The 15277-nt window shown below is 37.5% G+C and overlaps 1 protein-coding gene across 9 annotated transcripts in view; it reads right to left on the reverse strand.

Moving 5' to 3' along the window:
• Positions 1-15277, reverse strand: part of ADAM23 (ADAM metallopeptidase domain 23) — a 74913-nt gene that overhangs the window by 17512 nt on the left and 42124 nt on the right. For all 9 annotated transcript variants that reach the window (XM_068138347.1, XM_068138345.1, XM_068138344.1 and 6 more), the window contains exons 16-24: positions 10991-11062; positions 10138-10224; positions 9909-9989; positions 6477-6527; positions 5974-6037; positions 4770-4875; positions 3277-3396; positions 2189-2357; positions 848-959 (exon numbers count right to left, since the gene is read on the reverse strand). In XM_068138347.1, coding sequence (XP_067994448.1) covers positions 848-959; positions 2189-2357; positions 3277-3396; positions 4770-4875; positions 5974-6037; positions 6477-6527; positions 9909-9989; positions 10138-10224; positions 10991-11062 — 862 coding nt within the window. The remainder of the gene's footprint in view (positions 1-847; positions 960-2188; positions 2358-3276; positions 3397-4769; positions 4876-5973; positions 6038-6476; positions 6528-9908; positions 9990-10137; positions 10225-10990; positions 11063-15277) is intronic.

Genomic DNA, 15277 nt, shown 5'->3' on the forward strand with positions numbered 1-15277 from the left:
TTAAGCAACTCTATCTTCTTTCCATTAGCATTGTAACAGGGACAGAAGAACCTGGAACTAGGACATAGAATCATTTTGTTTGGCTTTCTCAATTGTTTATCTGTAAAATGTGTAACACTGGGTAAATACAATCAGATGTTGTCCAATGTCCTGATGACAGAAAAGACATAAAAAAAATTAGACAGCACAATCCAAAGACATTCTTTGGCAGAGAAGTCAGAGAGAATCTCAAGTGCTTCCCTTCCTCTTTTTTGATGTGATTATTTCCTCAATAGCTCCTCTTTATTTATATTTCATATGCAGTTGAAATACCTACTAAATACATGACAGTAAGCAACAGTCATCAGAATAATGTTAAGTCCCTAAAATCTTGATTTATTTTTCCCTCCTATTGAAATATGATTTCAAAGATTAAAGCTTTTTTCACCAGAGACATTCCACTCCTCCCTTTTTCATGCCACAGCTCTCTGAATTAGCTGAGAACTAAGGGAACTGAAAATCTCTCAACATTCAGTTATCATATAAATAATAAGAGCTACACTTAGTAAGATTCCAGTCACAAAGAAAACGATCATAAAAATAGACAATAAGGAATGAAGGAAAAAAGAGAAAGTACATTCCATTACCTATTGAAATATTTCCTGACTTTAAGTTAGAAAAATAAAAGTTTCATCAATTCTCAAAACAGAAAGACATACTTCATCCATGTGAAGCAGAATTTTACTGCCTGGGTCTAAGCAGGACTGCACGTTATTATTCTTTTTCTATATGCTAATTCTACTACCATGTATCAACAGAAAAACATCATAAATACTTGAAAGAACATAAAAACTGAAATCACACAAACCCTTGGGTCCCTCGTCCTTCTTGGTACCAGTATCCCTGATAGGATCATCAATACTGCAGTCTGTCCCAGCCCAGGAGAAATTACAAATGCAAGTGGCTTCATTACTACAAACCTGGAAAAGACAATAGAAGGCAGCAGTTGTTTTTTAACTACATTTTATTAAGTCTATTTAACATGAAATTTGGTATTTGATTCACAGTATACTAGATAAATGGATAAGATTTATAATGACCACTGGAGACATTCAAGGTCAAACTTGATGGGGCCCTGAGCAACCCAATCTTCTTAACGATGTTCCTGCTCACTGCACAGGGGTTGGACAAGATGACCTCTCAGGGTCCCTTCCAAACTGATGCATTCTATGATTGTATGATAGCACTGAATGTTTAGAATAACACATCAATAACCTGAAAGTTTGCTTAAACCCCCTCAATACAATCAGATGCTTTAAAAAGCAGCAGTGGTTCCATCATCACTTGCACTACACACCTGCATGGGATGTAAACAAATAACAGAAACTCTCATCTGAAAAAACATACCTAAACTAATTAAATCTTCACTAAGCAGCTACCTTTACTAAGCAGGACTTTGAGCTTGGATGTCTGGAAAGAATACAAGCATTTGCATATAAAATGTTCCAGACGTGGTCATGCTTTACAACCTCTCATTTACATCTTGCTCCCATGTAGACTACATAGAAAGATTTCAATTGATTTTGTCATAATTTTTCTCTAAGCAGCAGTAATGATTGCCTGCTCATCTTCTAGAAAGAGAGGAAATAGTTCTAAGTCTACAATTGGTTGAATGACCTTTAAAACAGGACTTAGAACCCACTGAAATTGGCAGATGTATTGTCTCAGACAAATAGACCTATGGGTAGAGTGGCTGAATGTAAAACGAGACACTTTGCATCTGTTCAAGAAGAATGTATAATCTCTGATGAGCTCCAAAGGTTTGGAATTTCAATTATGGAAGTCATAAGGTATAACTCCATGAACACAGGATCAACTTTATAGAAGTACCAGTATGCAAGGAAGTTTAACTGAAGATGGCGAGTAGCTTGAACTATGGCTAGTACATTACAGTCACTGATGGTCAAAGCTCTTTCTTCCTAGTACTGGAAACACCACTTTGGATATAATCGCAGAACTGATTTAACAAGTTTGCTATCTTAAATTTTATCTGTACTTCACAGAATGGCAGTTTCCCTTAATCTAACCTTTGTGTTTTCAAATCAACAGGTCTTAGGAACACTTTTAGGCAGAGAACTCCACAGGGTAAATTAAGATCAGATAGAGCAGAGATAGCTGGAGAAACTTAGCTTCTAACTCCTAGACTTACCCCATGACCTGAACAGACTTTTCCATTAGAACCAATGGGACAGCTGCTTATGTTCAAGGACTGAATTGGCAGGCACTTTTTGTCCAGACACATCATTTGAGGTCCACATGGAGCTCCATCCTCCACATAACCTAAATCTGTATCATCATCTAAAAGAACATGAGCACCACTAGGAGAAATAAGTTTTAAGATACTATTAGTAAAATGACTTTTGAAAATATTAAATGTTACTGTAGATACTAAAAGTCTCCTACATTTCTCATTCAAGCATACAGACAGATTGAACAAAATTCTGTCTATCCACAGCATTGACAAGGTGTTCTAACTGTCAGTCTACAAAAAAGTCTAGATAATGGCATAAATACTCCAAAAGGACATCTTTGGGATGTTTTTTAACAGTCTGTCATAGGCCATGCTTTTTCTACATACACACACCCCCCTGCCCAAAATACTGTGAAAACTATTGCTAGAAAAACATTTTTTGAAATAGCATCACATGTAATGACATTTAAATAAGAGTACTTGTGGAATAATAGAAGAGTTAAGAATAATTTTTCACTCAGGACCTAACTATACAAGAGAGTACTCTTAGCATGACAGCAATGTTGCCGCTTTCTTTAAAATACACATTATTGCACACAGTAGACTAAACCCCATTTACCTGCCCTTAAATTTAATCACAGCTTAATACGTTATGCTGCTACAACTCTTCAGTTTCCCCCCTCTCAGCCTTCACTTCCCTACAGCTATTTCTCTGAGAATATAATACTCAAAACCATTAAGTTTAATATATGGGTCTTCAGCAGTTACAAACCTTCCTAAAAAAAATTATAATGCTGAGCATTAAATTCTGAAGCTCTGGTATTGCAGTGACCAGATAGAGTAAGCAGGAGGAAAACCCATATTTCACTCTCTTTAGAAGTGGAATATCAGCCTTTAAAAATTTTTTAATCAAAAGAAATACCACTCAGACTAATGATTTTGCTGTGAGATATTAATTATCTAAAAATCATGTAATTTTGCATGTGTCTTGATTCAATTTGATTTGATAAAACAAAATCATGTTGGAACACTTCATTATCTTTTACCTGCAGTCCACTATCCGTCCTTGATGATAAAAAGAATTTGGGATAATTTCTCCTTGAACTTGACCAACTCGTGGAACTCTAGTAAGATTAGTACAGAGCAAAAAGCCACAGAAAACATCACTGTAAAATGAAAACATAAATCAAAAAGTTACTGGACTAATATGAAATAAATGTACAAAACAGAAAGACTGGTGATGATGCTGCTGATCACATAAAGTAATATATTACCATAAGCCGCATGATAGACTCTCAGAGTACAAGCCTAGAAATAAAATATTATTTGATATAAATTACAAGAGGCAGAAAAAAGCAACAGATCATTCTAATGTACCAGTGAATGTTTGCAACAAAATAATTATCTGTGCTCTAAAAACAATACAATACAATTAAGAGAAACCAAGTTGTACAAAGCTTCAGCATATGAGGCTAAATTACATTTCAGTCTGTCTAACAGCTTTGGATGATACACGTTAATGTGAAATCTGAATTTATAATTGTATTTAATACTTCCCTTGCAGGACAACAGAATGGTAATAACAAGTGTTAGCATGCAGCGTGTGTGCCTGAACTTTGTCAAAGAATCTGCATTGCTTTGCTTTGGTTTACTGTAGTTTAGTTTAGATGTGCAGTCTTCAGTAGAACAGTATCAGCTCACAACTTTCTTCCTTTAATTGCCAAAGTCATAGAAGCAATTGGAAACTTCAGCTGTTAAAATTGAAAAAAATTCAAATGGTCCTTCAGCAAGACCATTTTTCTGCATCTCTTTACTGACCAAGAAAAGCTTTTTTACAAACAACACTATTCTCAAGAAACATAACAAAAATCAATTAAACAAGGTCTTGGATTATGATCGTATCTGAAAAGTGATTCATGCCATGAAAAAACCCCAAAAGGCACTTGTCAAACATCAAGCAGTCAAAAGAAAGAATGCACCATTATGAGGCTGGAATTTTTACGTGCATACTTAAAAATTAGTAAATGAGGAGGAATTTAAGTCTATCCACTAAGGATCATTAAATCAATATTCATCTAGTAGTATCACATATGAAAGAATCAGTCCTTTTCTTTATAGTATACAAATGTCTAATGGTCCTCTCTGGTAAAAATAAAGATTGGAATGAACCTGAAAAAGCAGAGTCTGGTATCAATCCCAGAGCAAGAAAAACACTGTGTTTGCAGCATAATGTATACCTATCAAGCCTGAGGTATTTGTATGCTATGAACTTGTGAGTTTTTGCTGCCTTTTCCCCCATCTCCTCTGGAAACGAAACATCTCATTCTGAAAGTCACAGTACATAGTGCTGAAAATCTGGAATTCTATGCAAATGTATTGCAATGTTACTTGTGGATTTGTCAGAATGAGCTACAGAACTTTTTCAAGATGTAAACCTTGTGAGGGGAAGAAGACTCAAACGAATGCAAAACAAACTGCTGAACGCGAAAAAGTATTAAACTATTTAAAACACAAAAAGTCCCTACCAAGATTTACTTACTGTTTGCTACACTGAATCCATCGTTCTCCATCTTTTCCACAGTTTCCCTTTTTAGTGCCTTCTGTATTAAGTTTTTCATAACAAAATTTGTCAGATCCTGAAGACTCTGTTTATGAAGAAAGGAAAAAAGGAATGCATATTCCATTGGCAGCATGAGAGCTTTAAAAACCTGCTTAATTTATTATAACAGTTCACTGTAATTTTTTAATACAAACCAGAAATCTAACCATATGTGTATGTTCAGAAATGGTACTTTCCAGTGACTACAGTGGGAACTTACCAGACAGAACTGCACTATCTGCATACAAATGGCTTTTCTGAAATAATACTTAATGTTCAAAATCTGTTCTGAACTTCAAAAAACAAACAAACAAAACCCCACAATCTCCACAGTGTCTGTATTGTCTTTTGCATTTAAATTTATCTGTGGTCTAATTATGTTCATTTTGTAACAGCTGCACATAGATTTAATCTAGTTGTTTGCACTACAGTTATTCAGGATCTGTATTTTATACATAGCATGTACCATAAGCTTATGTTCTGACATCAAGTCAGTATTTATTTTGCTTTTTAGGATTTCACAGAGAAAACGAGGTTCAACAGCCAAAGCATAGTTTCCACTACTTCTTAGGAGTGGAAATCTGAATTAATTTAAAGCTATAATTATTTAGGAACAAGTCCATTTGATTTTTTCTAAGCCATCAATTTAAAAAGAAAAAAAAAAATAAGCACAACAATTATACAAAGGAAAATAAAACATTGTCATTAAATAAGACAGAGTATTTTCAGTAAAATCACCTGTATAGAAGGCAAACCAAGTAATTTACAATGAAGGTGGTGAAACACTGGAACAGATTGCTCAGAGATGGTAAATACCTCATCCTGCAAACATTCAAGGTCAGGCTGGACCAGGCTGTGAGCAACCTGATCTAGTTAAAGAGGTCTCTGCTCATTGCAGGTGAGTTCAACTGGATGACCTTTAAAGATGCCTCTGAACCCAACCCATTCTATGATTTTAAAATCAAGTGTGTAGGAAATTTCACTTGGCAATCCAGCCATAGTTTCTCACTGCAGTCCTATCTACTGAGCAGAAAACTTCAACTTACAGTGGCAAGAACAAAAAAACAATACTATTGAAAATAGAAAACAAAGGCATGAATGAACCATGTACAAAACACATTTAAGGTAATTAAAGTCAACCTACTAGATCCCCAGATATATTTGCACTGATTGTCTCTGGTCTTGCATTCACCATTATAGCAACGACCCTAAACAAAACACAGCACGTTAGCAAAGAGAACTGAACACTATTTCCTTCCCCTCCCCAAAACCAACACCTCATCTGGATTCTTCACACATATATCAGTGTATAATGGGTTTTATGAATTTGGGTAGCCCTGACTGTCAGCGTCAGCTGGTGTTCCATATATACTGACATTTCAGCAGCTGCTTCATACTTCTCATCTACATAGCTGAAAAGAACTTATTAATATGGAATATAATATCTACACGTAAAATGTAAAGATACCAAGCAGATTTTACTCAAAATAGAATTTCTACTACTCACAGAGTGCATAAAGCACAAGCAACACTAATGTCCATAGACAAAATTTATGTTGAAATAAGGAAGACAGGATTAAAAAACCAAAACTTGTGTTTGGTTGATTATTATTTGCTGATGTGCAGGGATTTAAAAACATTTCATACCTGATTAGAATCACAAGCATACCCATCTTGTTTATGAAGATTTGGTGGGCACTGAAAAAAATTAAGAAATTTTTTTTGTCATATGTATTGTAATAATGCATCCAAGGGTCACATATGGAATTCTCCCAGTTTTAAAAGACAATTACACAACATATAAAGGAGATAGCTAAAATAATTAGTTCAGGAATCTTTATGCCTACAAATACAAATGAAAAAATTAACATCTTGAGCCATGAAACAAAAGGATTTACTCTAACTTTCTGCATATTCTAAGTAGAAATTAAGGAGGTGAGGGGCAAAATGAAAAGCAAAACAAATGTCTTCAGTAACAGAATATCTGATAGCTAATACTAGGCCATGTTTGCAGCACAGCCAGTGCATTCATTTCAGTTCCACTAAGAAATTAAATCACTGAATTCAGTCAACTAGTCTGATGTTTAGAGTTGTGGGGGTTTCATGATGTTGTTGGAACTTGATGGTTTTTAATGTCCCTTCCAACCCAAACCATTCTATGATTCTACAATTCTATGATTAATTGTTGCATTGTCTTGGTATTGGAAAAATTCTTTCAAATGAACAAGTCATTAAGTCCATAAACCTCAGATTACTAAATCTAGAAGCAGACCAACCTCAAAGCTTTTCTTCATCAAAAAAGGATTTGGAAAGGTTATGCTCCTGCAATGTACCAATTAGCCAATACTCTGAGGGTTCCCCTTCAAGCTTAAGAAAACCCTTCTCCCTCCCAATTAAGAGTGTTCCATATACAGAATAAAAGATTTACAGTAAAATCTCAGCAATAACTACTTACCTGAAACTGTGGATGTTTCAGATGATAAGATAAAAAGAGGTTAGTGTTAATTTACTGGCATCTATAACTTATGGCCAATGTCCAGAGGAAAACATGACTATCCTGAATCCTACTTCTTCAAAGCTAAGAACTCGATCCAGTATGAAGTTCTTAAATAACCTTGAAGTTAAATACTCAGTATTGAAAAGGAGGATATATCACCTAAGGTGTCAAAGTTCCTGTGAAAATGAAAGATGTACAGAATGTTGACTGTCTAAAAGAATGGAAGTTAAAAGAATCTTCTGATTGCTGTTGATTCATACATTTGAGCATTAGCCAAATGTTTTCAAGAGAAATGCACAAGAAAGCAGAACATTTAACATTATAATACATGTGCACTTTTAAAAAACATAATACTTCATACTGGTGGACTGAGTCCCTTGGAAGGGTCCTGAGGGGCCAAAGAGTCCAAGAGGGCTGGACATTGTTCAGAAGGAAAATCTTAAAAGACACAGGAACGGGCTGTCCCCATGTGCCAAAAGACAAGTCAGCTGGGAAGAAGTCCGTCCTGGCTGAATAGAAAGGTTTGGTTGCTGCTTAGGGAGAAAAGGATAGTCTGTGGTCATTGGAAGGAAGGGCAGGCCACTTGCAAGGACTACAAAATCATCATGAGATTATGCAGGGAGAAAATTAGAAGGGCTGAAGTCCAACTGGAAATTAATTTGGCTTCATCTGTTCCAGAAAACAGTAACTGCTTCTACAGACACATTAGCAACAAATGGAGGACTAAGGAGAATCTCTGTTCTTTGTAGGATCCAAGGGGGAACACAGTGGTCAAGGATGAGGAAAAGGCTGAGGTACTTAATACCTTCTTTTCCTCAGTCTTTATTAGTAAGACCGGTTCTTTGCTAGATACCCAGCCCCCTGAGCAGAAATATAGGGATGAAGCAGAATGAAGGCCCCATAGTCCAAGAAGAGATGCTTAGTGACCTGCTACACCACTTACACATACATAATTCTATGGAGCCAGATGACATACACCCAAGAGTACTAAGGGAGCTGGTGGAAGTGCTCACCAAGCCATTTTCCAACATTTAGCAGCAGCCCTGGCTAAATTGGGAAGTCCCAGCTGCCTGGAGATTGGCAAATGTGATGGCCATCTACAAGAAGAGCCAGAAGGAGGACCTGGGGAACTACAGACCTGTCAGGGAAGGTCATCGAGGGTCATGGAGCAAGTCATCCTGAGTGCCATGTGCAGAGTATCCAGATAATCAGGCCCAGCTGGCAGGGGTTCATGAGGGGCCAGTCCTGCTTAGTGAACCTGATCTCCTTCTACAACAAAGTGACCCACTTAGAGGATGAAGGAAAGGCTGTGGATTTTGCCACAGCATTCTCCTGAAGAAACTGTCTGCTTATGGCTTGGGTGGGTGGCCATTTGTTGGGTTAAGAACTGACTAGATGGCCAAGCCCAAAGAGTCGTTTTGAATGGAGTTCAATCCAGTTGGCAGCCAGACACTAGTGCTGTTCCCTAGGGCTCAGTTTTATCTTTATCAATGATCTGGATGAGAGAATTGAGTGCACCCTCATTAAGTCTGCAGATGGCACTGAATTGGGTGGGAGTGTTAATCTACTTGAGGGTTGGAAGGCTCTGCAAAGACATCTGGACAGCTGAATTGATGGGCCAAGGTCAGCTGTAAAGTGCCAGGTCCTGTACTTGGGTCACAACAACCCTATGCAATGCTGCAGGCTTGGCGGCAGACTGGCGGGAAAGTTGCCTGACAAAAATGGACCTGGGGGTGCTGGCTGACAGTCATCTGAACATGAACCAGCAGTGTGCTCAGGTGGCCAAGAAGGCCAACATATCCTGACTTGTACCAGGAACAGTGTGGCCCGCAGAAGTAGGGAAGCAATCATATCCCTCTACTCAGCACTGGTGAGGCTGCATCTTGAATACTGTGTTCAGTTTTGGGCCTCTCACTACAAGAAAAACATTGAGTTGCTGGAGCGTGTTAAGAGCAGGGCAACAAAGCTGGTGAAGGGTCTAGAGAATAAAGCTGATGAGGAGTGGCTGAGGGAACTGGGATTGTTCATTCTGGAGAAGAGGAGGCTGAGGGGAGACCCCATTGCGCTCTACAACTACGTGAAAGGAGGCTGTAGTGAGGTGGGGGTTGGTGTCTTCTCTCTAGTATCAGGTAATAGGATGAGAGGAAATGGCCTCAAATTGTGCCAGGGGAGGCTCATATTCAATATTAGGAAAAATTTCTTTACAGAAAGAGTGGTCAGGCATTGAAATAGGTTACCCATGGAGGTGGTGGAGTCACCATCCCTAGAGGCAGATGTCTGACACAAATACTATACAGATACACAGAACCCTACAAGTTTTAAAAAGACAAACCCAAATTAATCTACAGAAGTTACATTTTGAGTCCACTTAGATTTTAAATTTTTGTTTAGATTTTTTTTGAAGTTTTTGACAGTTTATTTGTATGTTTTTAAAAGCTTGTTAGGATTAAAAAATAACTACCCTCAGTTGTTTTGGGTATGTACGTGTGCAGTTTGTTATTCTAGGGTTTTGTCTTAAATTGACATAAAAGTGAGTGCACAAATATCAATAGTGCCAGCAGACAAAGCATCTGCATACATACCTGCCCAGAATCTCCAGTGCAGAACTCTGCAATATCGCACTCATTCACTGCATATCGGCAGTCATAGCCTCGTGGGAAAAACTAGAAAATTAAGAATATAAGTCTAAGATTATGCCTGCATGAACTGTTCCTTTTTGTTCTATATAAAACACACTTCAAACTCTAACAAGTTGCACATGACTTCCATAACAACTGAAAAGAACAATAGATATACTGCAGCAACACTCACAAGACATGATGTATTACAGCAGGGTCCATCACTACAATGAGCTCCATTAGAAAGAGAACACTTCTTACAACAGTCTGCATAGCATTCCTGAAGAAAATAGTAACCAAACATTTTAGTTTTACATTTTAAATTTGTTTTCCTTCCTAATTTTTTCAACAAACTCAAACAAAAGACTCAGTTCAGCACTGCTGACTTGAAATTATCAGCTGTAAGAATCCTTTGCAATGCTCAAATGCTAAAGTAAAGGGAAAGCAGTGATATACAGGCTATAGCAACAAGGGGATTCACACCACCTGAAGCCTCTTCATAGGTGTGGAATTGCCTGTGCCAAAGCCATGCTGTTCAGTGCAACTGCACTCAATGCAGAAAAAAAAAAGATGAAGAAAACTAATTAAGATTAAAATTATATTTTAATACTAGGGCTCAAATCTACAGGGCAGCTGTTTGTTTGCAGAAACATTACTGGAGTATTTCCACAATAGAGAAGGAAACAACAGTTTACATATTATGTCTGAACACAGATACATATTTCCAAAGCACAGATAAGGAGTCCACTACTCCAGATATACTATCCAGGAAAAAGTGAAGGTGTAAGCACTTCTATGGTGCAATTCAAAAATTTCTGGGAAACAGCTACATCTGATCATTGCTATAATGGAAATTCTTTTGAGGATACTCTGTCTTTGCACTCATTTTCACCTGGAAAAATATTTTAACAAAATCCTTGGAAGCTGTTTCCTAACAATAGGGAAATCAAATTAGTGCCCATAACCTTTCTTCCCCCTCCCCGCCACCTTACCAATCATGTAACTTATCTTAACACATTTTTGGAGTAATTTATAACTCTACTTGCCATTCGAAAGCCACAATCACATTCTTCTCCTGCTTCTACATATCCATTTCCACACTCAGTAGGTTCAAAGAGCTGAAAACAAAAAAGCCCCCCCTCAAGTAAGAATAAAACCAGTATCATATGACTTTTTGTCCAGTTCCCTAGTGCTACAGAAACACACCTTCACAGAATATACAGACAATATCCATGCTGTGCTGCTGCAGCAGTGAAGGCAGCACTCTTTGCAGGTGTTGCTTGTTCTGTTTAGACATGAAAGATGTTCAGCTAAATCACTTGAATGCTAGGAGAATACTGATCTCAGAAAATTATGATAAACAGAGAGTCAATAAAATGATACTCAAGGGCACAGCATTTGAGCTTTGTTCATAGTGCACAGACTCCCATTTCTCTGGCAATTCCTTTACGGCACTAGTCAGCAATACGATCTCTGGGATCTATTCAGATAGCAATCCTTGCTCATGCAATTAGCTACTGCTTATTCCAGTGTAACATGTTTGTTCATCAAAATAATAAATATTAAGATGCATTGCCAAAAGGAATTTCTAGAACCTTATTATTTGTGTTATTCTAACTTACTACCACATACAGACAGTGTTAAATATTTCATCCTAGGATAAGATCAATGCAATACAGATAAATTCTACAGTTTCCATTGATACAGATTCTGGTTTCACGTATCACAGAATTATTTTGGTTGAAAAAGACCCATTGAGTCTAACCTTGAAGCTCATCAAGTCCAATCATAATTTTGGTTAAAGGTGATTTATTTTTCAGTCTTGCGATGGAAATAATTTAGCATGAACCTTGTCTGTTTTCAACACAATAATTCTGCTTTAAAATGCTATAGGGATGTCAGGAATCTCCAATCTAACTGGGATACTACCAAGAGAAACACTTTCATCACTAGAACATAGTTGAAATGAGAAGCTAAAATAGTTAAAATAAGAACAGCTATTCAAAAATGCAAGTAAATACATTCTCTTGGCATGGCCTCAGTGGCATTACACCAATTTCAATGCAGAGCAGCAAGCATCAGTATTATGAAACATAACACATAATACAGTACAAACTATTTATAAACTTGGATGGAATTCTTCTATGGTACTTTGGGGGGCAAGAACCATAATGCCTATCCAAAAAGAAAGAAAACATTTTATTTTTGTTGCATAAGCCACATGCCATGGGTAAACAACAGCACCTACAATTTTGGGTGCCAGAAGCAAAACTACACTAAAGCAATACCTATATCTGACACGTCAGATGGGTCACAGACTCCAATGTGATAATTGAAGACATTTATTTAGAGCATCTGAGGGCCTTATATACTTGCCTGAAGATCAGTGATGTAACGCATGACAGTTACACAGACCAGAACTGTATCAATTATCTTATTCTAACATTGACATAATATATGGGTAAAGATAATACTCCTCCTCCTACACTAGAATAACAAGCATGTATTCCTTTCACTAGTCTAAATTGTTTCTACCTCTTATCTACAAGTTCAGGACAGTTGTGGATGGTAAATTGTTTTTATACTACATTCCAAGGCTTTGAGCTTACTTGCACAGTCTCCTTTGTTTGTTTCATCTGCTATTGCTGTTCCAATCCCCCCATCTCCCCCTTTTCTATTAATAAGGAAGATTCAATTAACTGTGTGAGTTATCATGCCTTGAATGCATTGTCGCATACAGGGAACACAAATCAAGATAGAAACAAAACCCATCAAACACATCAGACCAATCTTCAGCATTCTCTGAGTCCATCCTGCTAATCCTTCAAACCGTTCACTCAACCATCCAAACCCATCATCTTGTTTCAATTTCTCAACACCCTTTTGCAGGCTTTCAGTGCTTGCATGGATAGATGCTGAGTGATCAGACAAATTCACACAACACAGTCCTTCAAACTCTTCACAACCATGACCTTGTGCTAACAACAACGTCTATTGCTGCTCTATTCTGCAAAGTAGCATTGTAGAGGGTCAAACAGAATCCACATCTAATGGGAGTTCTTTCAAGGCAAGGGAGGAGGCATTATTCTATTTTGCTAACCAACATCCCATTTTGTTTAGAGTGCCCAGGGCCTTAGCTGCTGCCACTCCTGGAGAAAAAAAGAGATGTCATTACAATTTTTCCTATTCCCTCAAAATTAAAGTTGTCATCACAATCTGTTTCAAAAGCATTAATTTTATGCTTGTGCCTTTTCCTAAGATGGTTAAAAACCATAAAATAGTTTGGTGTCAGCACAGTCAAACGCCCAAGACTGCAAGGTCCTCCCTTGATCCGTGAGGGTAGGGCTGGCCAGGCTCTATCCCCACAGTTAAGGAAAATACCTGCAGGCAGGTGGTGAGGGTGAGAAGGCCCCTTCACTAGTATGAATTCAGTCTGATTACACTATGCACTGTAGTTTCTGTATTGCCTCTCTGTCAGAGATGACATCCTGAATATTCGTAGTTCTGCCCAATGTAAAATTAAACATAACACAATAATCCAATTTTACTCTACCTAACATACTGATCTCTTGATGCTGTGTTTTTGCTAAGGAAAGGTACTGAGTCCTATGGTTCCTACCTTTGGCCTAATGTTGTTTCTTGTTTCTTTCAAATTTCTCTCAACTAAAGCCTCCAAAATTTTTCTCCTCCATAAATTTTTTCAAACCACACTATAAACCACATGTAAAATGAAAATGTGAGAACATAACATACTTTGACTATTCTTTCTTATGACCTAATACCAGAACTCCCGCTTTTGTTTTTGTAACATAGAATGAAAATGACTTTTGTGCTATAATTCATTTTGTTCTTCCCTTTAACCCTTTGACATTATTACTTAACTATGACATTCTAGCAAGTCAACATAAAAATCCGTGTGAACATGCTCTCTGATTACATGACAATTAAGCAATCATGATATTCAGTCCTAATTCTGATGTTTTGTAGTGATATTGTCATGCAATCATCCTCAGACTGATGCTTTGGATCTCACTTTATCATGACAGTCATTGTGGTCAGTCTTAGGTCTGCTGATTTTCAGCTTCATGGGCACTGCTGTTTGTCCCATCCTTTGATTCTTGTGCTGTCTTCTGCTGAGATGATTGCAGCAGTGAGTTGCAAAATTGATGTTTCCAGGTCATGACATAGGTTAGCTTTTCCTTGATGATATCACTAAAGCCTGTAGGTGGTAACATATGCATCCCTTTCCTAGACTTTTTCTTTTCCTAGGCTAAACTTCTGTGTGATGCATCAAAAATCCTCCCCCCATTTTCTTTTTATTTGATAATTCTTATCTTAATGCTATTGTGAATGTAAAAAAAAAAAAAGACCAAAAAACCCCATTCTGTAATATCCTTATATCAAACTCCTAATTTATGCTAATACCAAAAATCCCTAAAAATCTCAAAGAACTAAATTAAACCACCAAATTAATGTCTTAAAAAAAAGGGAGAATTTTTGATACCAGCAAGGAAAAGCCAACCCATGTCATGACTAACAGTGTCAGTGGAATTCAGAAACTGATTTTTTTTTTTGTTCCTTTGTAAGTCACTGTTACTACTATGCTTCAGCAGAAATAGCAAGGTCTTTTATTCTGAACCTGAAATTCAATTCTTCATCAAACAGACCTGGTTATCTGACCTGTCACTCATAAAAACACAACAGGAGCCAAATGCAAGAAAATAACGTAACACAGACGCACATACATTTCCTGTGGCATTAATCAGGAACCATCGAATGTACCTCACTACCCAGCCTCCAAATACTAGGATTCAGAACATTATATAATTTTTTTTTCCCTCAAAGTACACTTGGTGTATTAACTGATGAGAAGCTCAGCATAAGCTGGCATTGCACGCTCATGAAGCCCAGAAGGCAAATCATATCCTAGGCTGCATCAAGAGGAGTGTGGCCAGCAGGTCAAGAGAGGTGATTCTGCCCCTTTACTCTGGTCTTCTGAGAACCCCACCTTGAATACTGCATCCAGTTCTGGTGTCCCCATTGTAAGAAGGACACAGAGCTATTGGAGAAAGTCCAGAAGAGGGCCAAAAAGATGATCCAAGGGCTGGAACACCTCTTTTGGGGTTGTTCAGCCTAGAGAAGACTCTCAGGGGTGACCTTATTGCTGCCTTCAAATAGCTAAAGTGATCCTACAGGAAGGCTAGATAGGGACTCTTCCTAAGTGTGTCCAGCACTAGGACAAGGGTTTAAAGCCAAGGGAAAGTAGGTTTACACTGGATCTTAGGAAGAAGTTCTTCACTACAAGGCTGGTGAGACTGGAATTGGTTGCCCAA

The sequence above is a fragment of the Melanerpes formicivorus genome, unplaced genomic scaffold, assembly GCF_026170545.1.
Source record: "Melanerpes formicivorus ecotype bairdi unplaced genomic scaffold, bMelFor1.0.p_v2 SCAF_5, whole genome shotgun sequence".
Classification (NCBI taxonomy): Eukaryota; Metazoa; Chordata; class Aves; order Piciformes; family Picidae; genus Melanerpes; species Melanerpes formicivorus.